General features: G+C 42.6%; 1 protein-coding gene across 4 annotated transcripts in view; it reads left to right on the top strand.

Moving 5' to 3' along the window:
• The window catches only part of FUT10 (fucosyltransferase 10), a 114,670-nt gene that overhangs the window by 66,906 nt on the left and 22,338 nt on the right, over positions 1–25,426 (top strand). For all 4 annotated transcript variants that reach the window (XM_028852562.2, XM_015145152.3, XM_077943430.1 and 1 more), the window contains exon 4: positions 22,974–23,809. In XM_028852562.2, coding sequence (XP_028708395.1) covers positions 22,974–23,809 — 836 coding nt within the window. The remainder of the gene's footprint in view (positions 1–22,973; positions 23,810–25,426) is intronic.

Raw genomic sequence — 25,426 nt, 5'->3', positions numbered from 1 at the left:
CTGCAGCTAGGCTGATGACTGGTGAAGGAGCCCAGTCATTTTAGATCTTGCCTCCTTGGTGGCGCAGTAGTTGAAGAATGAATTGAATGGATCAAATTCCAATTCTAGCTGTATTGTCATTGCTGAGTCTTAGTCTTGGAGGCCTTTTTCTGCTTTTGCTTTGACTTACTGTTAATTCCCAATGCTTCACTTTTGGTTTCCTTCACCCTGTATTTAATATCTTTGAAGATATGTGATGCTTTATTAAAACAACTAACTTGATCATGTTGATTTCAAAGCCCGAGTTTTACTTACATTGAGGATTTTCCATGCCGGTTCTTTAGACTAAAGAAGATGAAAATGTGTGTTCGGTAAATACACAGCCTTGTTGTTTAATCAGTGCTCATATGTTAACTCTGCCAAGTGGTTTGCATTGCTTGTGTGATATGCGTGAGGAGATGTGACTCTCAATGTGCAACCTGTGAATGAAAACTCAGGAACTGTCAAACGCCTGTTCTGAGCTGTGAATGGTGAAGCCCTGGACAAGTACAGTGAAGAACTTTTGAGTGTCAGAGCTCTTTGGCGCTGCCCGGTGAAATTCCCAGGTACTTGATTTGGAGCTGGTCCTAAGACCGTGTGGTAGATGACTCCCTCTAGGTTTGGCATATTATCACTTTTATTTTTTAATTTTTTTCGAGATGGAGTTTCACTCTCTTTGCCTAGGCCAGAGTGCAATGGCACCATCTCGGCTCACTGCAACCTCCACCTTCTGGTTCAAGTGATTCTTGTGCCTCAGCCTCCGAGTAGCTGGGATTACAGGCATGTGTCACCCCCACCTGGATAATTTTTGTATTTTTAGTAGAGATGGGGTTTCACCATGTTGGCCAGGCTGGTCTCGAACTCCTGACCTCAGGTGATTGCCCGTCTTGGCCTCCCAAAGTGCTGGGATTACAGGCATGAGCCACGGCGCCCAGCCCACATTGTCATTTTAAATCCAAATGAAGATTTAAAAAAAATTCAGAATCTATTTTCTTAGGAACTAATGGCGCCATGTATTTTTCCTTTTGATATAGAGGCATTCAATAAAGTTGAAACCAGCACATCCTTTTCAGCAGGTCTGCTAGGGAGCAGATTAAAGGAAAATAAAACTAAGACTCCCTGGTTCATTTTGGGCTCGTTCCAGCTGTGCTGTAGATTAAAACGACTTCAGCATTGCCCTGTCTCACCCCTCCATCCTGATTTTGTGTTATTCGATCTTAATTTTCGTATGTACCTTGGATCAGTGAATTTGCTATTTTTCTCATAACGTCATTCACCAATTCTAATCCTCTAATTCCTTTCATGCAAGCTCAACAGTATCTCTGTGGTGCCATTATTTTTCTTGAGCACTAGCTCCAAGTTACTGGGGGAGGATTTATTTTCAGGGTTTGGCATCTGAATGGCCCAGACCATAACACCCAGTGGCTTTCTCCAGCTCATTATTAGACAGAGGGGACTTGATGGTATGGTAGGAAACCCGAGTGAGTGGCTGTTAGGGGTGGTGATCAGGAACAGGCAACCTGCCTGGAGGGTCTGGCCTGGGCAGACGGCACTGCATCGGGGCCCCCGCGTGCCAGCTCTGCTTTCAGGTTGCAGAGGAGAGAATTGGATCTGCTGTTTTACTGGGCCAGGAACTCAGCTCTGTACTTGACTTCATTACATACCATCAGATGGAAGAGTCCACCCAATAACTTTCCATTTCCCAACCGGGAAATAATTCTGGGAAGATGTTTGGCTCTATCGGTGCAATGCAAAGGGCTGTGTTACTGGCTAATAGGAACCAGCAGACATTTGGCACGTGGTGACATACACACACGCACACACCCAAAGGCCCCTGAGTCTCATCCCTTGCCAAATGTGTATCGAGTGGGAGACTTCTGGCTTTTCACTTGAGAAATGTTCAGTGCAAACATCTCTATGGGCTGTTTAAGGGTTGAGGTGCTTTCCTCTCTCACAGTCACCTCCAGTAGGCAGCTCCCCCTGTGGGTGCTACACTCTTATCTCGGGGCTGTCCAGCGACACTGGCCCAGATGCCAGCTATATGCAGTGCATACCAATCCGCTGGGCAGCATTAGAATCACAGAAGAGGTGGGGAACTGAAAAGGGATCATTTCCTTGGCTCAGGGCAAGTTAACACTCTAACAATCAAAGATGCAAGGACTGCGTCCCTTGGAAGGGTCACTGGATGCATCGAAGGGCATCTCTTTGGGCCCTCACTTGCATCTTTCTATCCTGGAAGCCTATTCCCTAGGATCTAGTCAACTCTCAGACACTTCCTTGAAATAAGTAAATACGGTCTCCAGCTCAGAATGGAGTCCACCTCCTGACCCAAAGCCACTTCACAAGTCTTTGTTAGATTAAGTTCCCACAGCTGGGATTATCTCTGTGCTAGAAGCTATTGATGTTGGGCTGCTCCATTGCATTATTCAAAGGCACTGACATCTGTGCCACCTCCTTTTCTACTGTGTCTTCCAGTCTTTGATGAGTTCATAGTTTTTCGAGACACAGTCTCACTCTGTCGCCCAGGCTGGAGTGCGGTGGTGTGATCTCTGCTCACTGCAAGCTCCGCCTCACGGGTTCATGCCATTCTCCTGCCTCAGCCTCCTGAGTAGCTGGGATTACAGGCGCCCACCACCACGCCTGCCTAATTTTTTGTATTTTTTAGTAGAGACGGGGTTTCTCTGTGTTAGCCAGGATGGTCTCGATCTCCTGACCTCGTGATCTGCCCGCCTTGGCCTCCCAAAGTGCTGGGATTACAGGCGTGAGCCACCGCACCCGGCCAGATGAGTTTGTAAAGAAGCAACAAAACAACACAAAATGGGGGAACATAAGCTGTACTTTTCTTTAGATATTTCCAGAGAAGGAATCTGTACATTGTCCAGTGATGGATGACTGCACAAATTCCGATGAATTTTAAATTTATTTTAGATAAAGGAGTGGAGTAATGTGGTGCCCTTTTAGAATCCTATAAATGAGAGTTGAAAATGACCACAGATCAGGCCGGGAGCAGTGGCTCACACCTGTAATCCTAGCACTTTGGGAGGCCAAGGCGGGTGGATCATCTGAGGTCAAGGGTTCGAGACCTGCCTGGCCAACATGGCGAAACCCTGTCTCTACTAAAAATATAAAAACTAGACAGGCATGGTGGTGCATGCCTGTAATCCTAGCTACTTGGGAGGCTGAGGCAGGAGAATTGCTTGAACCCAGGAGTTGGAGGTGGTAGTGAGCCGAGATTGTGCCACTACACACCAGCCTGGGCAACAAAAGCAAAACTCTGTCTCAAAAAAAAAAAAAAAAAAAAAAAAAAAGAAAAAAGAAAAGAAGAAAATGACCAGAGATCTTTGATATGCCTCCAGCCTATATCTAACTCAGAAATCCCACCAATGACATCCCTAAAAGATATTGCTTAATCTGTCCTAAATCTTTTTTTGTGATGGAGGATCTCACATCTCTTTTTAAAACCAACACTTTAAAGGTTAAGTTTACTTAAAATGCATACATTTTAAGTGTGCAGTTGGTGAGTTCTGACAAGTGAATCATGTAATCACCATCCCAATTAAGATATAGAACATTTCCCTCACTCCAGAAAGTTCCCTGTGTCCCCTTTGTAAGTTTATCCCCAACTCTCCTCCCACAAAAAACACTGACCTGATTTCTATCACTGCAGGTTAGTTTTGCCAGTTTAGAGATGTCATATAGATTGAATTGCACCCTATGTACTCATTTTTGTCTGGCATCTTTTGCACAGCATGTTTCTGAGGTTCCTCTGTTTTCCAATCAGGAAACTAAAATCAAGAGAATTCCAGCCTTTGTTGTACACTTATATGACATGGAATAAGACCAGGCTGAGCATCAGCATCATTGCATGCTTCTTTTGCCCATGCTGAGGTAATTGAAGATCCTGAACATTTTTCTTCTTTGATAGGAATGTGTCCAGGAAGTGACTGACTGTCCTGAGTTGCCTAGCATTCAGGGAGTTCCCCGATACGAGATTTTTCAGTAGTAAAACTGGAAGGTCCCAGGCAAATTGAGACAGGTGGGTTACCTGTCCTCCTCTAGGAAGTACCATAAAGAACCTTAGACACCAGGGTAGGATTTTTTTTTTTTTTTTTTTTTTTAAGAGGCAAAGTCTTGCTGGAGTGCAGTGGTATGATCATAGCTCACTGCAACCTTAAATTCCTGTGCTCAAGTGATACCCCTGCTTCAGCCTTCAAGTAGCTGGGACCACAGGCATGCACCACCACGCCCAAATAATTTTTACATTTTCTTTTGTAGGGACAGAGTCTTGCTATATTGCCCAGGGTGGTCTCAAACTCCTGGCCTCAAGTGATTCTCCCACCTCAGCCTCCCAAAGTACTGGAATTAGAGGTGTGAGCCATTGTTCCCTGCCAGATTTTATGTTTCTTTTCTTTTCTTTTTTTGAGATGGAGTCTTGCTCTGTTACCCAGGATGGAGTGCAGTGATGCCATCTCAGTTCCCTGCAACCTCCACCTCCAGGTTCAGGCCGATCCCGAGTCTCGCTCTGTCGCCCAGACTGGAGTGCAGTGGCCGGATCTCAGCTCACTGCAAGCTCCGCCTCCCGGGTTCACGCCATTCTCCTGCCTCAGCCTCCCGAGTAGCTGGGACTACAGGTGCCCGCTACCTTGCCCGGCTAGTTTTTTGTATTTTTTTTTTAGTAGAGATGGCGTTTCACCATGTTGCCCAGGCTGGTCTTAAACTTCTGACCTCAGGTGATCCACCTGCCTTGGCCTCCCAAAGTGCTGGAATTACAGGCGTGAGCCACCGTGCCTGCCTTATGTTTCTTTAACTTAAGGCTCTCAGCTACAAAGGACCCAACTTTGGTAGAGTCCCTGTGGAAACTAAATCCAGCTGGAGGGTTTGCTGAGGGCTGGCATTACTTACCTGATTTCAACTGAGTTAAATTTTTTTTTTAAACCTTCTTTATAATTTGGTTTTCTATTTTATTAAGGGCATATTGTGTTTTATTACTTTTCTACCTTCCAAAATACTATTTTAAGAGCTTTAATATTGCCAGCATTTAATACTTTTAAATGTAATCAAGATTATGAAGTATTTGAAAGCACTAAGATTAAAAAATTAATAATTATTATGATTTTGAGCTGCTTGACTTGATGGACTCCAGCTTGATTATTTTGAAGTCAGTTTAATTTTCCAAATCCAGCCAGTTTTTCAGCTGAATTAGAAGGCATTGTTCTATCAGGGCCTCTCAGAAGATGTGTGCTAATCTCTCATTTATAGCTGAAATAATTCATTAGCTGGATGTTAGCTGAACATGTTCTCTTGTTGATGTTCAAATAAATATAACCTACCAGCTTTCCTTTTGGGATAGATGAAATCTCTGGCATTTTACTGTGCCACATAATTTTCCATATAAATTTTGAAATATCATCCTCTTATAAGCAGGTAGGATTCCAAGGGCAGTATTTCCTAGGTATCATGGAGGATGATGTGATGGTTTTGAAGTTTGTCTGTGAACTTTTACATATTATACAAGGTTTGTGAGGACTTTTTTATGCTTGACTTCAAAGAAATGCCTTTGTTCTTCTCGTTAATTTTTTGATTTTTAAAAATTACACAAAGAATGAATGAATGTATCACTGTCAAAATTTAAACAATAAAGAAGTCTACCAGGGGCCAGGGACAGTGGCTCATGCCTGTAATCACTTTGGCGAGCTGAGGTGGGAGGATTGCTTGAACCCAGGAGTTTGTCATCAGCCTGGGTAACATGGCAAGACCTCCGTCTCTACAAAAAATAAAAATTAGCTGGATGTGATGGTGCATACCTGCAGTCCCGTGTACTTGGGAGGCTGAGGCAGGAGGATCATTTGAGCCCAGGAGTTCAAAACCAGCCTGGGCAACATGGTAAGACCCCCCTCTCTAAAATAAAATTAAAAATTAGCCAGGCATGATAGTGCACCTGTGGTCCTAACTACTCTGGAGGCTGAGGCAGGAGGATTGCTTGAGCCTGGGAGGTCAAGGCTTCAGTGAGCCGTGATCACTCCAGCTGAGGCTGAAGTGAGACCCTGTTTCAAAAAATAAAAATGAAATATACCAGGTAAAAATGAAAATCAGTGATTACCATGTCAAGCCCTATCCAAGTCAGATTAAGAGCTATCCTTCCAGAATTTTTATGTACAACTGAATTCAGCCTGTAATTTTGTCTATTTTTTTCAATTGAATCATACCATAGATACATACTGCTTTTTACATTTAAGTAGATTTTAAAGACTTTTTTCATGTTAGAATATATCCGTTGACTTCATTATTTTTAAAGCTATGTTGATTCTGAAGTATGGCTATAACTAAAATTACTTAACCATTCCCCTGTCAATGGTTTTTTAAGGCTACTTTTGTTTTTTGTTATGTTACTATGAACATATTTATCTGTCTCTGCTTATATGTGCTATTATTTCTCTAGTATCTAGAAATTTGACTTGCTGTGTCAATGTATAAATTAAATTAAAATTTTGTTACATACTACTAAATTGGTCTCTGAAAAGGCTATAGCAGTTTTTCCTCCAAGTTTGAATTTTTTTGATGGGAAAAAGTGGAAACAAAGTAAACACACGTAATTAAATTTTGTAGGCCCAAAACCACAAACTGGGAGTTTGCTCTGCTTTAAACAAAATTTTATTTATTGTTTACTTATACATGTGATTGGTAAAAAACTTCTCAGAAAAGCTTAGGACACTTGGCTTATTGATTTATTTGCCAGTTTTAGTTTCATAGACTTCACATGAGCTCTGAATTAGAATGAATCTTAGTGTTTCCCCATAACTGACTGATAAGATGTTTCTATATAATAAACACTAATGAAAATGTGATCAGCTTGGAATAATCAAGAAATTACCTCCACCTAAAAGATCTTTCATACCAAAAGTCAGGTTAAAAGTTGAGTTCTTTAGTATTTCCTTAATATTTCATTTCCATTCTTACAACTCACTAATTCTTTCTCAAATCATTGACTAATTTTTTTTTTGTAAAGAATAACTGAATGCCTAAGTGTTGCTAAGACTTCATTATTTTTTAATGAGGTGGTAGTGCCACCTACTAGACTACTAGACTACCATCATAAGTAATTAAAACTGCCACACTTGTCAGAGTAAATGAGGCAGGAAAAAGTTCGTAAGACGATGTAGTCGTTTTCTCATCAATTTGCTTCACCCCTTTCTCTCTTTTTTTTTTTTTTTTTTTTTTTTTGAGACGGAGTCTTGCTCTTTTGCCCAGGTTGGAGTGCAATGGTGTAATCTTGGCTCACTGCGGCCTCCGCCTCCCAGGTTCACGCAATTCTCCTGTGTCACCCTCCCGAGTAGCTGGGATTACAGGCATGTGCCACCATGCTTGGCTAATTTTTGTATTTTTAGTAGAGACAGGGTTGTGTTATGTTGGCCAGGATGATCTTGAACTCCTGACCTCAGGTGATCCGACTACGTTGGCCTCCCAAAGTGTTGGGATTACAGGTATGAGTCACCATGACTGGCCTCACCCATTTCTGCTTAATATAACCTTTTATGTTCTTAGAAATCTGTTGTCCTCATTAGGTGGAGATGCAAGTCATAAAATCTAACACCTAGTAATGTGAACTGAAATTCCTGTTTGCTTGTGATGGGACTGATACAACTTTCAGATGGCACTTGTATGGAGGCTGTCCCGTATTTCAATGCTTTGACTTAATTTTAAGATTTAAGAAAATTCCTTATGGTTCCACATTTGTGCTCTATCCTCCTGACCAATGCTTGCTGTCAACGTACAATTTCTACTTTTACTTCTGATTTATTCTCTACCTTATAATGCCCAAATGAGCTAAGGCCTGACTTTTACAAAGTGAGACCTAAAAATACATTTATTTATTCTCTGAATATCTTTGAGTACCTACTAAATTGCAGGTACTGTGTTAAGTTTTATGGGCCAAGATGAACAAGACATGGATGCTAGTAGGGCTCCTGGTCTGGTGGGAAGCTAGACAGGTGCACACATAATTGCAGTTGAGTATGATAAACACTATAGTTCCGATCCATACAAAAAGCCATGAGATCACTGGATAGGGAGCAACATGAAGACTTGAGCAATTTGGAAAGTTCTTCCTGCAAAAGTATTCACTTTCCAGAGTCCTATTGGTAGTAGCAAATTATCATGTATAGAAAAAAGAGCAGGAACGGTCTCATCTACAACTCTGCTCCTTCTTTTTTGTTGTTGTGATGATACTTTAAATTTTATTTGTATAAATTTATGGGGTGCAAGTGTAATTTTGTTACATACAAGTCAGGGCTTTAGGTTTTCCATAGCCTTAATAACATACATTGTACCCATTAGGTAATTTCTCATATTTGATGCTATGTAATGGAATAGTTTTCTTTTCTTTTCTTTTCTTTTTTCTTAACACCAGTATGCAGACTTCTCAAACATAATGAGACCTGCCATTGTCATTTAAATGCATTAGGCTGCATCCATCAAGAACTTGACCCAAAGTGGCTTAGCAATAAAGGCATTTATTTATTAAATTAGTCAGAAGTCTGGGGCAGGCAGACCTGTTTTGCTCAGCAGTTCAACTTGTCACTGAAGACGTCCTTTTACTCTGCCATTTCTCCACTTGGTGGGGAAGCTGTGGTATGAAGGCTGTAGCAGCTGAAAGCTTTGTGAACTCACCTATCCAAACACATCCCACACTCCCAAACTTTGTATAATGAGACCCCTCTCTGAGAACCCTAATTTTCTTTCTTTTTCCTTCCTTCCTTCCTTCCTTCCTTCCTTCCTTCCTTCCTTCCTTCCTCCCTTTTTTTTTTGACACAGAGTCTTACTCTGTCACCCAGGCTGGAGTGCAGTGGTGTGATCTTGGCTCACTGCAGCCTCTGCCTCCCAGGTTTAAGTAATTCTTGTGCCTCAGCCTCCCAAGTAACTGGGATTACAGGCGTGCATCACCACGCCCGGGTAATTTTTATATTTTTAGTCAAGACGGGGTTTCGCCATGTTGGCCAGGCTGTTCTCGAACTCCTGACCTCGGGTGATCTGCCTGCCTCGGCCTCCCAAAGTGCTGGGATTACAGGCATAAGCCACCGCGCCTGGCCTGAGAAGCTTCATTTTCTTACCCATGTTGTGCTCCTGTGCCTGTCTGCTATGCTGAGCTGCAGATGTGTCCTACTGCAGCTTTGCAGGACGGGGATAAGTTGAGACATGCAGCAAGAAGCCTTGCCTGTCAGGCTGCCCTTGGCATGACTAGAGTGTATGTGGGGATTTTCACCTCTTATTTTGGGTCCATTCCGTTCCTTCTTTGAACAACAGTCTTTACAGGATAGGGTGTTTTGGATGGATTTCATCTTACTTTAGATATAAATAATACAAAATTAACCCACTATAAACTTATTTTTTATTTAAAAATTTTTTTTTTTTAAAGACAGGCTTTCACTCTCCCATGCAGGCTGGAGTGCGGTGATATAGTCATAGCTCACTGCAGCCTTGAACTCTTGGGCTCAGGCCATCATCCCACCTCACACTCTCTCCCTAGTAGCTGGGACTACAGGCATGCACTGCCACACGGCTAACTTCAATTTTTTTTTTGTAGAGACAGGGTCTCACTCTGTTGCCCAGGCTGGTCTTGAACTTCTGGCCTCAAATGATTCTCCTGCCTCGGCCTCCCAAAGTACTGGCATTACAGGTGTGAGCCATTACAACCAGCCAGTAACTTCTTTTTCTCAAGACATATCAGTAGTGACTTCATTACTAATCAGTAATGAGTGACTTCACTACTGATCAGTAGTGAGCTGAAATCAGTATTTCCTTTTCTTTTTTTTTTTCCTTTTGAGACAGAGTCTCACTCTGTTGCCCAGGCTGGAGTGCAGTGGCACGATCTCAGCTCACTGCAAGCTCTGCCTCCCAGGTTCATGCCATTCTCCTGCCTCAGCCTCCCAAGTAGCTGGGACTACAGGCGCCTGCCACCACGCCTGGCTAATTTTTTGTATTTTTAGTAGACACGGGGTTTCACTGTGTTAGCCAGGACGGTCTTTATCTCCTGACCTCGTGATCTGCCTGCCTCAGCCTCCCAAAGTGCTGGAATTACAGGCGTGAGCCACTGCGCCCAGCTGAAATCACTGTTTTCTTACTCAGTCCTATACACACACAGTCCACACACTGTCTCTCATACACACGCACGCGCGCGCACACACACACACACACGCCATACAACCATGCACACATATGGAAAAAAACCCTGATGTTGAGCCTTTCTTTTCTTTGGGAATATGGTTGATGATTCTTCTCCTCTTTTTTCCTCTTTCTTTCTACCCCCTTTCCTTATTTTATGTATTTAAGCTCAATAGAATTTCTCGTTATTGAGTATATATTATTAGTGGAAATTTGATGAAAACAATTTTTTTTTTTGAGACAGGGTTTCACTCTGTCACCCGGCCTGGAGTGCAGTGGTGCGATATCGGCTCACTGTAACCTCTGCCTCCTGGGCTTAAGTGATTCTTCTACCACAGCCTCCTGAGTAGCTGCAACAATAGATACACACCACTGCACCTGGCTGATTTAAAAAAAAAATATTTATAGAGACAGGTCTCCCTGTGTTACCCAGGCTGGTCTCAAAGTCCTGGGCTTAAGTGACCTTCTTGCCTTAACCTCCCAAAATGCTAGGATTATAGGCATGAGTCACTGCGTCTGGCCAACAATTTAAATAAAAAAAAATTATTGGAAAATATTTATGTCCTTTGCTTTATGCTTTTACTGTCTCATTCTTTTTTGACTACCATAGGAGAATTGCATCTTACTTGTTTACAGTGTTAGACCTGGGCATATAAAATACAATGTATACATTGTATTACTAGGGATTCTTAATGTGGACCAAAAATCCCAGACCAAGTGTTTTGCTGTTTCAGTGATGAGACCTGTATATCAGAAAATCAAGGTAGGAGTATCCTAGATATGGTTAACTTTGGAGGACAGTGCTTTATTCTGTGCTGTTTCCCTCTTGGGTAGAGAGAGACTCTAAGATGATTAAATGGAGTGGAACACTGCAGGTTTTGAGAATAAAGAGTTTATTTTTCCAGGTCATAGCTTCTAACTGATGTCAAATGTATCCCAAAGGCTAAGTGGTGTAAAATGATTTGGCAGTTTCCATATCTACCTGGTAGATAGACTTGCTTTCAAAAAAAACACTTGGTTGGTATCTTGATCGTTAGTTTCAGAGGATAAACCTCTGATTTAATTAATTTGGAGATTGATTGCTGTGTTCAGTGTTGACTTCTGTAAAATGTCCCTCCAGCTAAGGGTCTGGGGCAGACACCTGGACAATGTGCACTGAAATTCTAGCTGCTTTTGAAGATATCAGCAATTATTGAGTGTCTTAGGATATAATGCACCTAACTTGAAAAATAGCAGCTTCTTAACCCACTTTTCTTTTCTTTTTTTTTTTTTTTTGGAGACAGGATCTCGCTCTGTCGCCCAGGCTGGAGTGCGGTGGTATGATCTCGGCTCACTGAACCTCTGCCGCTTGGGTTCAAACGATTCTTGTGTCTCAGCCTCTGAGTAGCTGGGACTACAGAGGTGTGTCACCACATCCAGCTTATTTTTGTATTTTTAGTAGAGACAGGGTTTTGCCATGTTGGCCAGGCTGGTCTCGAACTCCTGACCTCAAGCGATTCACCCGCCTCAGCCTCCCAAAGTGCGGGGATTACAGGTGAGCCACCGCGCCCGGCCTCAACCCACTTTTCATAATTTGCATTTTGCACCACAAAGTGGAATAATTGAGAGAATATTGGACTGACTGCATATACACAATGGAATAATACCATGTGATCGTTCTTGAAAATAGGGTAGCTTTATGTGTACCAATAATGAAGTATTTCCATGGTAGTTACACGGATAATACCAGGTTTCTAATAGTGTATATGTTTTCATGTATGTGAAAAGATGTTCCTTAATTATAAAAATATTTATTTTCTTTTTACATTTGAATATCTCTGAAATCAACATGTATTTGGCAACTGATAGCCCCCTGCCCGTCTTTGTCAGCTGGGCAGCAGCAGTGATATAGTATGAATGCCTGCATGGGCATGAACTGGGTTGCTCCTCCACCTGGAATGATGGGGCAACTACAGCCCTTTGATGCTTCCATGAACACACCATTTAATGACCATTTGACAAAAGAATATGAGTCTAGGCCAGGCGCAGTGGCTCATGCCTGTAATCCCAGCACTTTGGGAGGCTGAGGTGGGCAGATCACTTGAGGGCAGGAGTTTGAGACCAGCCTGGCCAACAAAGTGAAATCCTGTCTCTACTAAAAATACAAAAATTAGCCAGGCGTGGTGGTGGGCACCTGTAATCCCAGATACTTGGGTGGCTGAGGCAGGAGAATCACTTGAACCCAGGAGGCAGAGGTTGCAGTGAGCCGAGATCGCGACACTGTACTCCAGCTTGGGCGACAAAGCGAGACTCCATCTCAAAAAAAAAAAAAAAAAAAAAAAAAAAACACCACAGAACAAAAAGAGTATGAGTCTAGTTGGTGTCTGAAAACTTTCTTTGACAACTTTTAGTAATATTAAGAAAGCATCAACATTAAAACTTGGAGATGGGTGTCAGTAGCTTGGAGGCAAATCTCAGAGATGATAGTAGAGCGTTCTTTTAAGCAATGCTGTATTGCTTACGGTCTTAATGTTACCGAACAAAATATTGTATAGAAATACACAGATATCAGAGATCAAAAAGTGATTCAAAAGAGTTAGACTCTGAAGAAGTTTTGATACTTAAACCAATTTGACTTATATTTTTTCTAAGTATTCACAAGAGTGATAAATAATAAAAATGTATATTTAAGTAAGTTTAAAAGAGCTCTTTCACTAACTATAAATACAAATTCTAGGTATAAGAAAGCATTATATCATAGTTTAATTGGATATACTTTCCCTCCCTCCCTTCCTTTCTTCCTTTATCCCGCATTCCTTCCTTCATCCGTCTATCTACTCCTGCATTTATTTTATATTTTATTTTATTTTTATTTAAGACAGAGTTTCACTTTGTCACCCAGGCTGGAGTGCAGTGGAGCGATCTTGCCTCACTGCAACCTCTGCCTCCTGGGTTCAAGTGATTCTCGTGCCTCAGCTTCCCGAGTAGCTGGGATTACAGGCGTGCACCACCACTCCCAGTGAAGTTTTTCTATTTTTAATAGAGACAGGGTTTCACCATCTTGGCCAGGCTGGTCTTGAACTCCTGGCCTCAGGTGATCTGCCTGCCTCGGCCTCCCAATGTGCTGGGATTACAGGCATGATCCACCACGCCTGGTCCCCCCACCCCCACCACCACCTTTTTTTCTTTTTTAATGAACTTAACAAAAGGAACTTTAACAAAGGGAAGGGACCTAAATGGCTGGGGTGTGGGGAAGAAGACTTACTTTTCCCATATAATCTTTTGTTCACTTCACTTTCATTTTTATCACAGCTATATATGCTCCACATTTCAATAGCGAATAGGTATCTTTCAGATTACTACTTTTAGGCTGGGTGCAGTGACTCAGGCCTGTAATCCCAGCATTTTGGGAGGCCGAGATGGGCAGATCACCTGATGTCAGGAGTTCAAGACCAGCCTGACGAACAAGGTGAAACCCCGTCTCTACAAAAAATACACAAATTAACCAGGCATGGTGGTGCGTGCCTGTAGTCCCAGCTACTGGGGAGGCTGAGGTGAAAGGAGTTCTTGAACCCAGTAGGGGAGGTTGCAGTGAGCCGAGATTGTGCTGCTACATTCCAGCCTGAGTGATAGAGTGAGACTCCCCCTCTCAAAAAAAAAAAAAAAAAAAAAAGAATTACTACTTTCAATAGTTTTTTCTGACTCTTGGTTGTTATCATCAGATCTCTTAATAACATGATGATATTAGTATTTCATGATTTTTCACTATTAAGCATTATCATTGACTCCCTGTCTTGGAAGATGAGGAATCACTCTTTTACCCTCTCCTGTTCAACACATACACACTCATCCTTCCTATCTCCCCCGTCCACTTATAGTTGTATTATCATGTTTGATGGATCAATATTCCCTCTTTACATTATTATGACTATGCAAATAATATTCATAGGTGAACCAGAGAGCACACGGATTACTTTTCTTGTTTGCCCGAGTTAATAATTGGGTAATTGTGTCTTCATTTTCTTAATTGCTGGGTTTTCTATATACTTATCAGTAATTCAACCCCAAACTCTTTAACCAGTCAGAAATAATTACTCCTTTCTCCCACCATGGCCATTTGCATTTTTGTTAGTCTAGATTGAATATCGGCTAATGGTTTAACATTTACATTCATAATCATAATATCCCTTGGGGCTTATTTTGTTCATCTTGAAGTCCCAGAATTCTCAGCTCAATACTTTTCAAATAATAGGACTCAGTAAAACCTTACTTTTTAGAAATGTCTATGCTTCTCTGAGTTAGTAATGTCTTCTGTCTCCAGATATGTTGACTGCAATAGAAAGCACTTTAGGAGGTCAAGGTGGGAGGCATCACTTGAGCTCAGGAGGTTGAGAGCAGCCTGGGGAACAGAGTGAGGATGCTGTCCCAATCAATCAATCAATCAATCAATCAGTCAATCCAGTTTTAGTAACTAACCAACAAACCAGAGTGTGATACATCTGTATGTGGCCTTTAATAATTAAGAATTAAGAGGTAGCAATAAACCCTCTACAGAGTTATGTAGCCTCATCATGCAAGTTTCATGTCAGAGTTCTGCAGAACATTCTGGGACTCCGAACTGGCTTTGCCAGCCCCTTAAGGCCATCTCAGCCCCTGTTTCCCTGAGTGAAGAAGGGTGGTGCCTTAAACTGTTACTCCTCTTCTCTTTTCAGTGATAAGATCAGCTGTAGCATCAAGGAGTAGCGGCAGTGGTGACATGAGCTGGGCAGACAGTGGTGACAGTGATAGTGGCAGTGACAATAACCTGGGAGTGCTGGCTAGGGAGTTCTTGCCCAGTTAGCTCACTCCCATCAGTGGAACCTCAGAGACCCACAGACCTACACTCTGGACAATTCTCTTCCCAAAACCTCTTCTCTTCCAAACACCTAATTCTCACTTTTTCTTATTATTGAAAGAAACTGAATTTTGTTTTGTGCTTGGATTATTGACGTCGTCAGAATGCTTTACTTTACTTTAGGCTTATTCTAGGGACTTCTAATAGGGAAGTAGTACTACTCATAGTTATCTCAAACACTAGAAGTTGTCTGAGTTTTGTGAAACAAACGATTTAACCCAAAGCAGGAAATGAGAAAAAACTCAGGTCACTGCAAGTTTAGTTACAGCTGAGGTGATTAACAATGGTTGTAATTTATGAACTATTGCTATTCATACAATAGTCATATTTTGCCAATTATTTCATGAGCTTTAACGTCTTTTGGCCATAGTTTTTCCTTCAGATGGGTAAAAGGCTCTGTAGTAAAATCTTTTAGGAGAAAGAAAGTCTTTATCTCTGTTTAATTAAGTGTCAAGAACACAGTGAAGAGGATTTGTCATTTGTGATACAATTAGAATGTAGTCAAACAGTGTTACTGGAGGCCTTCACCCCAACCTAATTATTCTTTGTAGTTACCTGGGTCTCAGTATTCTGTATATTTTGATTCTTAGCCCAGAGAAGGAATTTATAGCACAGTACCTGAATGGGGAATGTGTTTTTGGTTTCAAGTATTTTGATGGTTTCTTTCTTAAAAGGAATCTCATCTGCTGATTTTGTATTTTTCCTTCTTAAATACAAGACTTGCATTTTTCTTTTACATTATCACCAGATGGATGAAGAGAAGGGAAAATAGAAGCCTAGGATGGTGGTAACAAGGGGATAGCACCAAGAAACATGGTATTTTTAGGAAAATCTAGGAGCAAGACAGCAAGAGAAAACTTGCAGCAGAACTTGGAATAATCAGTTGTGATCAGATGGAAGTTCCAAGCTTTTGAAATGGACCTCTGTATTAGTCATATTCTGATAGGAAAACAAATTATTCTAGGTATTTTAAACAGTGGAAATGTATTACAAGAATTGGTTACAAAGCGGCTGAAGGGCTGGTGGAGCAAAAGACAGGAAGAGAAGGTTATACAGAATGAATAACTGCAGGAAATCCCTGCTACGCTTGGACTGGAGAGGCACAGGAAAAGTAGCATTGCCCAGAGTGTGGGCTAGTGGGTCTCTGAGACTCTACTGTTGGGGGTGAGTTAACCGGGCAAGAATTCTCTAGCCAGCACTCCCAGGTTATTGTCACTGCTACTATCACTATCACCACTCTTTGCTTAGCTCATGTCACCACTGCCACTACTCCTTGATGCTACAGCTGATCTTATCACAGTCAGGAGTGCTAATGGTTGCTCTGCTACATGAGCATTGGAAGAGGTTCCTTCTCTCTTCCTTCTGAGACAGGATAGTTCCCATGACCCCCTTGCGGGCCTTGCAACAGGGGTGGCTTGTTTACTTGGCCACCATGCTCAAACCCCTTGCAGGAAAGGGAGCACGCAGGTGAGCGGGTGCAGGAGCTGGGGCAAGTGCTTTTGGGCACCAGCAGGAACAAACTGTGTACCAGCCCACAGCAGTGTCTAGGGATTGCCTGCGACCTCTGGAGCCCCAGAGGGCATGTGTTACAATCAGTGCTGTTTTAGCACGTGCCATCCATGGATGGCTAAGTGTTAAACAGCTCAGCGGAGAGTCAGTGTGACAGCCTCTTGCACCTAAGCCTAGTTCCTTTTCCAGTGCCCAAGAGGAATGAGGTCACACGGACTTGAAGGATGGTAAATGTGGAGGTTTTATTGAGTGGTGGAAGTGGCTCTCAGTGGGATGGGGAGCTGGAAAGGGGATGGAGTGGGAAGATAATCTTCCCCTGGAGTTTGGCCAGGGATGGCGAAACTCCTCTCTGACTGTCCCAGGCCAAACTGCTTTCCAACCATCCCTGGCCAAACTCCTCTCTGACTATCATCTCTGATGTCCAGTTGTCTCATCTCCTCGATGTTCAGATGCTCCTTCTCATCTCTCCTTTTCTGCCACACCGCTCTGCTTCTCTGCCAGGGGAGCTTGGGGTTTTTATGGGCACAGGATAGGGGGTGGGGCAGGTCAAAAGGCAACATTCGGGTGGGAAAGCGGGGATGTAAATTTCTCATTTAGGGCCAAGGGTTCAGACTTGAGGGTAGAACCCTCGCCAGGGACCCTGCCCTCTTCTACCCAGTATTTCCCTGCCTCCTGTTTGTATCATTCCCACCTTCAGTCTTCCTACAGTGCTCCTACTTGTAACACCTAATTGCAAGCCAGTTGTCCAAGGAACCTGAGGAGTAAAGTTTGCAGGGTTTCAGCCCCATACAATAAGGAGCATAGCATAGAAGGTTGGACATGGAGCTGAGCAACTGAGAAGCCAATGACTCATGCAGCTTCCTCTTAGCAAAAAGTACTAAGCTGACTCTGTGCTCTTTATGAACCCGGGTTTGGCTGACAGTACTGTAATCTTGGGCAAAAGACTATTGTACAATAGGGCTAGTGTTTTAAATCCCAAAGGCAGGTGTGTCAGGGGCATTGGTGTATCTGGAAGAAATTTTTCTCCACTGGAAAGGAGGTCTCTGCTTTAGAGATGAGTTTATTTGAAGCATTGGCACATTGACCCATTATGCTGGAGATGCTTTTTTTTTAATTTTTAAGAACAAAACCTTTCATGTATATCATGTTTTGTTTCTTATAGGAATTTGGCATTGGTATATTTGAAATCATTCCAGAAAAAATATGAACGTGAAAAACAGCTTTATCTGCTGGCTTACAGTGTTGGTTCAGCATGTGAAAGATTAAGGGGTTACTCAGATCTGGGGCAGTGTTGCTAAGTGGCAGGTCCTTATGTGATCTGGAGTCAGTCTGGACATTGTGGGTAAAGGGGGGCAAGACTTGGAACAGGATATGAGTGAACTTCCACTCTTACTCCAAAGAGGAAGAGGAAATGAGTGGTTCACTTGTGCGGGTCCTGAGTGGATGGATGGGAAGGCTTGAGGGATTAGGTGAGGGTCAGTTAGCAAGTAAGGGAGAGTCCTTTCTTTCCCCTTTTTTACCTCATTCCAGGTCCCAAGAAGAATCACAACCTTTGGCAGAAAATGATGGTAATTTTTATTTTATTTTATTTGTATTTTTTCAAGACAAGATCTTGCTCTGTCACCCAGGCTGGAGTACAGTGGCATAATCACTCAAAACTCCTGTGCCTGATCCCCCAGTTGACTGTGGACCCACTTTTGTTTTAATCATATCCTCTTTAATCTCTCATCTCATACCTTGAATCCCTGCAGCCTCAACCTCTTGGGCTCAAGCGATCCTCCTACCTCAGCCTCCTGAATATCTGGGACTATAGGTGTGCACCATCACATCCAGCTAATTTTTTAAAAACATTTCTTGTGGACAGGGACTTACTGTGTTGCCCAGGTTGGCCTTGAACTCCTGGGCTCAAGCAATCCTTCTGCCTCAGTCTCCCAAAAGGACACAACAGTTTTATGGTAGAGATTATTTTTTAAAACAGATTACCTTTGGATGGCATTCTGCAGGAGCACTTGTCTTTTCCAAATTAAGGCAGGCTGGGCTTTCCACATCATTAGTGTGCTAAAGCTGGCTAACATTTCTGTGGGTGTAATTGCAAGTACTAAGAATGAGTTACTCATTCCATGGAATCAACATTGCAGCAGGGCCCGTCATCCCTCCGGTCCTTTCCTATTTGCTGGTCTGATGTTCTTGTCCCCACCCGGGGTTTTCAGTATAGATGAGTGATTCACGCTTCGTTAGTAAAGTGAGGTTAATAATGTATGTTGCCTTCTGTTTTCACCAGTTTTTGTGGGAGTAATGAAAGAAGAGGCCATGCCCTTGCAGAAGGAGAGGGGCACATAAACACGTCCCGTAAAGTATGTCGCTCTCAGGCTCTTCTCTATTTCAGATCCAGTCTCCATAGTCAGCAATCTGGCACCCTTTGCCAGCATTCATTTTATTCCATTTGTATTCCAAGTTGCAGTTCCCTTTACAGTGCACATTAGTGCTAAAGATCTATTTAGCTGTTGTTTAAAGGAACGAATACATTTGTCAGAATTCAGTAAACACAAAATAACCCAAAGGAGTGAAAGTTTGAATCTGAAGTTGTTAAATTTAAGAGCAGTGAGCATGACTAGAAAACTAGTGAGCCAGTTGCACATACGTTAGTCACATTTGTATGGATATACCATAGGTTAATTGATTTTCATTTCTCTATAGACTCCAGTTCCAACTCTTGTTATAGTAGGCATTGCGCTGGAGTTGGGGAGAGCTAAATAACTCAGTTTTTTTCTGAGCCACATCCAATACCTTTTAGAAATTGGTCAATATTGACACTTACATTCTAGGCCATGATATCCCCAGTGAAGTAGTTTAGGTTGGTCATGGTTCTTTTTTTTGCTTTGTTTTGTTTTCAAGACAGAGTCTCGCTCTGTCGCCCAGGCTGGTGTGCAGTGGTGCAATCTTGGGTCACTGCAACGTCTGCCTCCCAAGTTCAAGCGATTCTCCTTCCTCAGCTTCCTGAGCAGCTGGGATTACAGGCATGTGCCACCATACCCAGCTAATTTTTGAATTTTTAGTAGAAACAGGGTTTCACCATGTTGGCCAGGCCGGTCTTGAACTCCTGACCTCAGGTGATCCATCCTCCTCAGCCCCCCAAAGTGCTGGGATTACAGGTGTGAGCTACCATGCCTGGCCAGGTTGGTCATGGTTCTAATTTCAGTATTCTTCAGCACTTACCTTCTGAAGCTCTAGGCTTAGGAGAGAAGCTTGCAGGGCAAAATGACTTTTTTTGAGACAGAGTCTTGCTCTGTTGCCGAGGCTGAAGTACAGTGGCGTGATCTCAGCTCACTGTAACCTCTGCCTCCCCAGTTCATGCAATTCTTCTGCCTCAGCCTCCCGAGTAGATGGGATTACTACCACCATGTTCCACCATGCCTGGCTAAGTTTTATATTTTTAGTAGAGATGGGATTTCACCATGTTGGCCAGGCTAGTCTTGACCTCCTGACCTCAAGTAATCTGCCTGCCTCTGCCTCCCAAAGTGCTAGAATCATAGGTGTGAGCCATTGTGCCTTGCCAAAATGACCTATTTTTAATCTTCTCCAGAGAAGTTTAGTTTGAAAGAATCTGACAATCTTACAGAAAACCTATATTAGCATGATTGCGCAGATGCACACGCATGTGTGGTTGTGTTTTGTGTGGATGTATCTCAGGGAAGTTCCCAGGAAATGCTTTTATAGATAGCAAACATGGGAAATATTTCTGGAACGCTAGGTCCCTTTAACTTTCCTGTCTATTAAGAAGTGTCTCCCACTATTAAAGGCAGCTGCACCTCTGCAGACTAAACATAATTCAGATGAATGCAGGAGACCTCATTTTCATTTTAAAAATGACCTTCATGCATGTGTGTGAATAGATTCTGCAGGCATTTTTGGCCGCTATAGATTGTATGCAAGAGGGATTTTCTCCCCTTCCTTCCCACATGGAGATTCTCATATCAGCAGAGCTATGAGTGAGCCTGTAAGCCTGCATCTCCTAGTTGTCATGAGTGACAGGTTTGGAGTCCTGCTCCTATTACCAACACAGCCTGAGTGGACCTACGTAGTGGCCACAAGAGTCTAGACACAACTGCCTTCAGCTCTTCCTCTTCTTTCTTGATGTAGACCAGCAGAGATGGGACTTGAGCCCTGTCTCTGTCCCAGAGCTTCTCTGAAGCACCCAAGGCAGGCTTTGTGTCTTTCTGCTTCCCAGCTCTGCATCTGGGATCTTTGCTGAGGTGCACCCATGCTGAGCCAGGTTAAGAATCTTCCATGTGCCACCTAGCAGTTAGCAGCAGTGACTGGTGTTTGGGTCACTCACTCAAAACCCCTGTGCCTGATCCCCCCAGTTAACTGTGGACCCACTTTTGTTTTAATCATATCCTCTTTAATCTCTCATCTCATACATTGAATCCCTGCTTCTGATTCCTGTGGATCGGACTCTAGTACTTTCTCTCCCAGGTAATGGCCTTGATTCTCTGCTAGGTCTTAGGCGGCAACTTTGTGTTCTAACTCAATTTTATAGGTTCTGGTTCCTATCATTGGCCACTCGACCAGCTTAGACCCTTTTTGAGCAGCAACTGTTGTACTTCAATGCAGTCAGTTGCCTTTCTTCTCACATTCTCTTTCATATCCTCATGTTTCTCTATCTTAATGATTATTAAACTTTGCCAGCCATCCAACTCTATATGCCATTAGATTGCAAGTATATGGGTGAGTATTCTTTTTGAAGCCTAAGGTCAAATATAGCAAATGCCAATAAACAAAGACAAGCCCATTTTTACATGTTAGTACTTCATTGCCGATGATTGAGAATAAAAGCCTGTTATCAAAACAGAGGCACTTTCTTCAGCAATTTCTCTGTGCTTAGTATATATCCTGTGACATAATCTTATCTGATCTTTGTGTAAAAGCCTTTCTTGATTAATTGATTTCTCATTGACGTAGTGTTGGCACCGAAGAGTTTATCTATTTGTGGGAGTGTACACTAGCATTAAATAATTAATTTTTATGAGCTCTGCCAGAAAATGTTGATAAAGTTTTGTTTTGGCATAAATATATATTTGGTATTTTTTTTTTCTGGTGGGTATTGGAAGGTGGATTTTTTTTCCCATTTCCTTATATTTATTTTTTAAAAACTCAAGGGTCTACAAAATTATCTACGTCAAGAATACTTCAGACATTGTATATTACCTATTGTGTTATTGTCTTAGTTCTTCTTTCTCAGTTATTGAAGTAAGTTCTCCCTGATTGGATCTCTACCCATGCAGTCAGGAAACAATCGCTTACCACATCCATCACTTCTGTCTGCACATCATCATGTTTCAGAGGTTTTTCAATTAATCCTGTGGATGCTAGGGTCACTCATAATTGTAATCCTGTTAGGCCTTCTTTATTTCTTGATGCGCTTGTTAATTCCTGTCCATCCTGCAGTGGTCTGTAACATAGTACTATTATCAGCTCTTTCGTCTTTAAAAGCCTCTTGTCTACCATTTTGACTAAGATTGATTAACTGCACTTTGCTGAAATCGATCATTTTGGATTAAAAAAAGATATCCTCTATATTTCTTCTGGCTACTTTTGCATGGTTTCACTTTTTTTTTTTTTTGTGATTACTCAACCTGCCGACCTGGTTGCTGTCCTTTTATGGCTTCCTTTCTCTTGCTCTTTTCTTTTTAAAGAACTATCTTTATCTCTTTATTTCTCCTGTTTTCTTGTAGGCAACACTTTCAGGAAGAAAAGCCCATTGCAGGAGGCAGTGGAGTAAACTCTCCTTTAGAACCTGGCCAGACACGACTCCCGTTTCCTTTTTCATCAAATGAGAAATGATAGTTCCCCCTCTTTGGTGATCCTCTACCTGAGTAGTTTCTGGGGTGAAAGCCTTGTGACTGACTGCCAGGCACTTTGCGGTGATACTGTAACATGCTTCGTGTGTGTGTGTGTGTGTGTGTGTGTGTATGCATGTATATGTATGTGTATACACACACACACACACACACACACACACACACACACACGTATTTTGAGAAGGAGTCTTGCTCTGTCACCCAGGCTGGAGTGCAGTGGCTCAATCTTTGCCTCTCAGGTTCAAGTGATTCTCATGCCTCAGCCTCCCAGGTAGCTGGGATTACAGGCAATGTGTCACCACACCCAGCTAATTTTTGTATTTTTAGTATTTTTACCATGTTAGCCAGGCCGATCTCGTACTCCTGATCTCAAGGGCTCCACCTGCCTTGGCCTCCCAAAGTGCTGGGATTACAGGCATGAGCCACACCGCACCTGGCCACATGCTTCTTATTCATAGCCTCAGACTCCTCTGTATTCTAATCTTACCAGGTAGACCCAAACTTAGCAACATTCTTTTGGAAATACTAATTAATATCTCATTTTCTTCTCCTAGGTACTGACTTTAACATAGACAGCTTACCTCTGCCTCGGAAAGCCCATCATGACTGGGCTCTTTTTCACGAAGAGTCCCCGAAAAACAATTATAAGCTCTTTCATAAACCGGTGATCACCTTGTTCAACTACACTGCCACATTCAGCAGGCATTCCCACTTGCCACTAACTACCCAATACTTGGAGAGCATTGAAGTCCTGAAGTCACTCCGATACCTAGTTCCTTTGCAGTCCAAAAACAAGCTTAGAAAAAGACTTGCTCCGCTGGTCTATGTTCAGTCAGACTGTGACCCACCGTCAGACAGGGACAGCTATGTTCGCGAGCTCATGGCTTACATCGAGGTTGATTCCTATGGTGAATGTTTACGCAACAAAGACCTCCCTCAGCAGCTGAAAAATCCAGCCTCTATGGATGCCGATGGCTTTTATAGGATCATTGCACAGTATAAGTTTATCCTAGCTTTTGAGAATGCAGTTTGTGATGACTACATCACTGAGAAGTTCTGGAGGCCACTGAAACTGGGGGTGGTCCCTGTATATTACGGATCCCCCAGCATCACAGACTGGCTTCCAAGTAACAAAAGTGCTATTCTTGTATCAGAATTTTCTCACCCCAGGGAACTGGCAACTTACATCAGACGACTGGATTCTGATGACGGATTGTATGAGGCCTATGTAGAATGGAAGCTGAAGGGTGAGATCTCTAACCAGCGACTTCTGACAGCTCTCAGGGAACGGAAATGGGGAGTGCAAGACATCAGCCAGGACAATTACATCGATGCATTTGAGTGTATGGTGTGCACCAAGGTGTGGGATAATATCAGGCTTCAGGAAAAGGTAAGCAAATCAAAGGTGGGCATAGAGCCAGCAGGCTGGCCGTCTTGATGTTCTCTGCTCTCCTGCGTTTCCTTCTGTTGTTGCTACCTCATCAGTGTTCTTCATTCCTATCAGAGAGACCAGGCTCTGCAGGAAGGTTGAATGTTCCATTACTACCTTTTGGGACTGTCGTGAAGTTTACAAGCCCCGGACAGGCCTGCATTCCTGAAAGCCTTCATTCTCCTTTATTGTTTTTTCTGGAGGACCCCGTGCTGCAGGTGCTGGGCAGTGACACAGAAAGCTACAGAAAAGGTGATGAAGTCCCAAACATAGAAAATTAAGAGTTCTTGCTAGGCATGGTGGCTCACACCTGTAATTGGAGCACTTTGGGAGGTTGAGGCGGGTGGATCACTTGAGCCCAGGAGTTCGAGACCAGCCTGGGCAACATGGCAAAACCCCATGTCTACTAAAAATACAAAAATTAGCCGGGTGTGGTGGCATGCACTTGTAATTCCAGCTACTCGAGAGGCTGAAGTGAGAGAATTGCTGGAATCCAGGACACAGAGGTTGCAGTGAGCCAAGATCACACCACTGTACTACAGCCTGGGTGACAGAGCAAGACTCTGTCTCAAAAAAAAAAAAAAAAAAAAAGTTCTGCTTATGCACACAGTCAATCCTTTAGCCTCTCCATCAGTGCCGTGGCGAAGGAGTACGATAATTTCTGCCAGACCTCTCACACTGACGCTCTGCAGCCTGCACTTTCAAACTCATTTTCATTTCGCTTGCTGCTCTGATATTTACTCTTTCTCTTTCTGGCACACACGTGCTTATTAATATAGAGAGAAACTACTCAAATAAAGATGAGGATAATCCTTATAAAAACTTTCTTAAATTGTTACGAACTTCTTAGTAATATCTTCAAATTTCTAGATTGTGCTTGGTGTTTGTTTGCTTACTTTATTTATTTATAATGGGAATGAACCTACTTTATGTGTAACTGAATTTGTTCAAAGGAAATTTGTTGAAAGAAAAAGAAAGATTACTTCCAGCTTCTCCTGAAATGTTTACAGAGTGAGGTGGCCCACACATAGCACTTGCCTGTCACCCATCATTGCTGTGCCAGACTCTCATAGATGTGTAAGGTTTTATCTAAAATTTTTCTTCTTTTTTTTTTTTTTTTTGAGACCAAGTCTCACTCTGTTGCCCAGGCTGGAGTGCAGTGGCACGATCTCAGCTCATTGCAACCTCCACCTCCCAGGTTCAAGCAATTCTCGTGCCTCAGCCTCCCGAGGAGCTGGGACTATAGGCATGAGTCACCACACCTGACTAATGTATTTTTAGTAGAGACGGGGTTTCACCATGTTGGCCAGGCTGGTCTCGAACTCCTGACCTCCGGTGATTTGCCTGTCTCAGCCTCCCAAAGTGCTGGAATTCCAGGTGTGAGCCACCATGCCTGGCCTTATCTAAATTTTCCAAAGGCCAACAACTTTTCTTAAATATTTACATGTTTACTTTGGTTATTATATAAATTTTAGGTCAAACATAAACCTAAACAGTATGTGAAATTATCTTTAGGTATTGTATGTATACCATACAGGGCTTTCAAATACTAATTATGTATTTGGTAGACAAATTTAA

Source organism: Macaca mulatta, chromosome 8, assembly GCF_049350105.2.
Source record: "Macaca mulatta isolate MMU2019108-1 chromosome 8, T2T-MMU8v2.0, whole genome shotgun sequence".
NCBI lineage: Eukaryota > Metazoa > Chordata > Mammalia > Primates > Cercopithecidae > Macaca > Macaca mulatta.
The sequence above is the reverse complement of the archived record's forward strand: the minus strand, read 5'-3'. Positions and strand labels throughout refer to the sequence as shown.